Below are 1,340 nucleotides of genomic sequence, written 5' to 3' on the forward strand. Positions count from 1 at the left end.
TGTTGTCTCAGTAAGAAATTCATGTCGGTGATTATGTTGAGAAGGGGTTTGAAAGGTGTTTTTATTTCATGCCCGATACCACAAGCGTAGATGTGGTAGTTAATTGGCCGCTTCGGGGGCTGGGTGAAGTATTTCTGTTCCACGTTGTGACCCTTGCAGTGCAGCGACAGCCTTAATGCAATGCTCCTGACAAAATGAAGTGTTAGGTTCACAGAGCGCACCCCCCCCCACCCTCCCCACAGCTGGTGTCGGTGTGCTCGGCAGGGACTGGGCTGAGTGATAACACCCCCCAACACCTGGCTTACCCTGTACGGGAGTGCCCGGCCCCTGTGACGATACGGGGGTCACTACGCCCACTCCGTGCTGAGCCCCTGGCGGTGCTGTGACCGTGGAGGCGGGCACTGATGCCTGCTGCTGCTGCACGATGCCACTCGGCGTCTTGGGCAAGATGGCAGCTGGTGGAGCGGTGCTGGTCACTGACGGTGAGGCCGTGTAGACCAGGCTCGGGGTTGTCGTGGCAAGGCTGGCAGAGGCAGGCGAGGGGTAAATGGCGGTGATGAGGTGCCCGGGTGGTGCAGGCTGCAGCTGAGGGCCCGAGAGCTGAGGGGAGCCAACCTGCCCGGCGGTCAGGAGTGGGGTCTGGCCTACAGAGAAAGGCAGCACAGGGGTTACCACAGGCACAGGCAAACCTCCCCAATCTCTCTCAGGCACACACACGCACAGGCAAACCTCCCCAATCTCTCACAGGCACACACACGCACAGGCAAACCTCCCCAGTCTCTCACAGGCACACACACGCACAGGCAAACCTCCCCAATCTCTCACAGGCACACACACGCACAGGCAAACCTCCCCAATCTCTCTCACAGGCAAACCTCCCCAATCTCTCACAGGCACACACATGCACAGGCAAACCTCCCTAATTTCTCACAGGCAAACCTCGCCAATCTCTCACAGGCGCACGCGCACACACACAGAGGAAAACCTCCCCAATCTCTCACAGGCACACACACACGCACAGGCAAACCTCCCCAATCTCTCTCACACTCACACAGGCAAACCTCCCCAATCTGTCTCTCTCTCACACACACACACACGCCCCTCGCTCTCGCGTGCGCACACCCCTCTCTCGCGCGCGCACGCACACGCCCCTCGCTCTCGCGCACACACGCCCCTTGCTCTCGTGCGCACACACACACCCCTCTCGCGCGCGCACACACACACCCCTTTAACACACACAGACACAGTAACATGCTCAGACAAACATTAGGACCGGCAAGCATCACCCAGTGACCATCCCCCCCATCCCCCGCTCTCTCCCAGTGACCATCCCCCCCCCC

The 1,340-nt window shown here is 59.9% G+C and overlaps 1 protein-coding gene across 1 annotated transcript in view; it reads right to left on the reverse strand.

Moving 5' to 3' along the window:
* The window catches only part of LOC125482031 (protein capicua homolog), a gene marked incomplete at its 5' end in the record, with an annotated part of 2,594 nt that extends 1,950 nt beyond the window's left edge, over positions 1-644 (reverse strand). The window contains one exon of the mRNA XM_048594001.1: positions 306-644. Coding sequence (XP_048449958.1) covers positions 306-644 — 339 coding nt within the window. The remainder of the gene's footprint in view (positions 1-305) is intronic.
* Between the last annotated feature and the right edge of the window lie 696 nt (positions 645-1,340).

The sequence above is a fragment of the Rhincodon typus genome, unplaced genomic scaffold (assembly GCF_021869965.1).
Source record: "Rhincodon typus isolate 14 unplaced genomic scaffold, sRhiTyp1.1 hic_rhity00005095, whole genome shotgun sequence".
Taxonomy (NCBI): Eukaryota; Metazoa; Chordata; class Chondrichthyes; order Orectolobiformes; family Rhincodontidae; genus Rhincodon; species Rhincodon typus.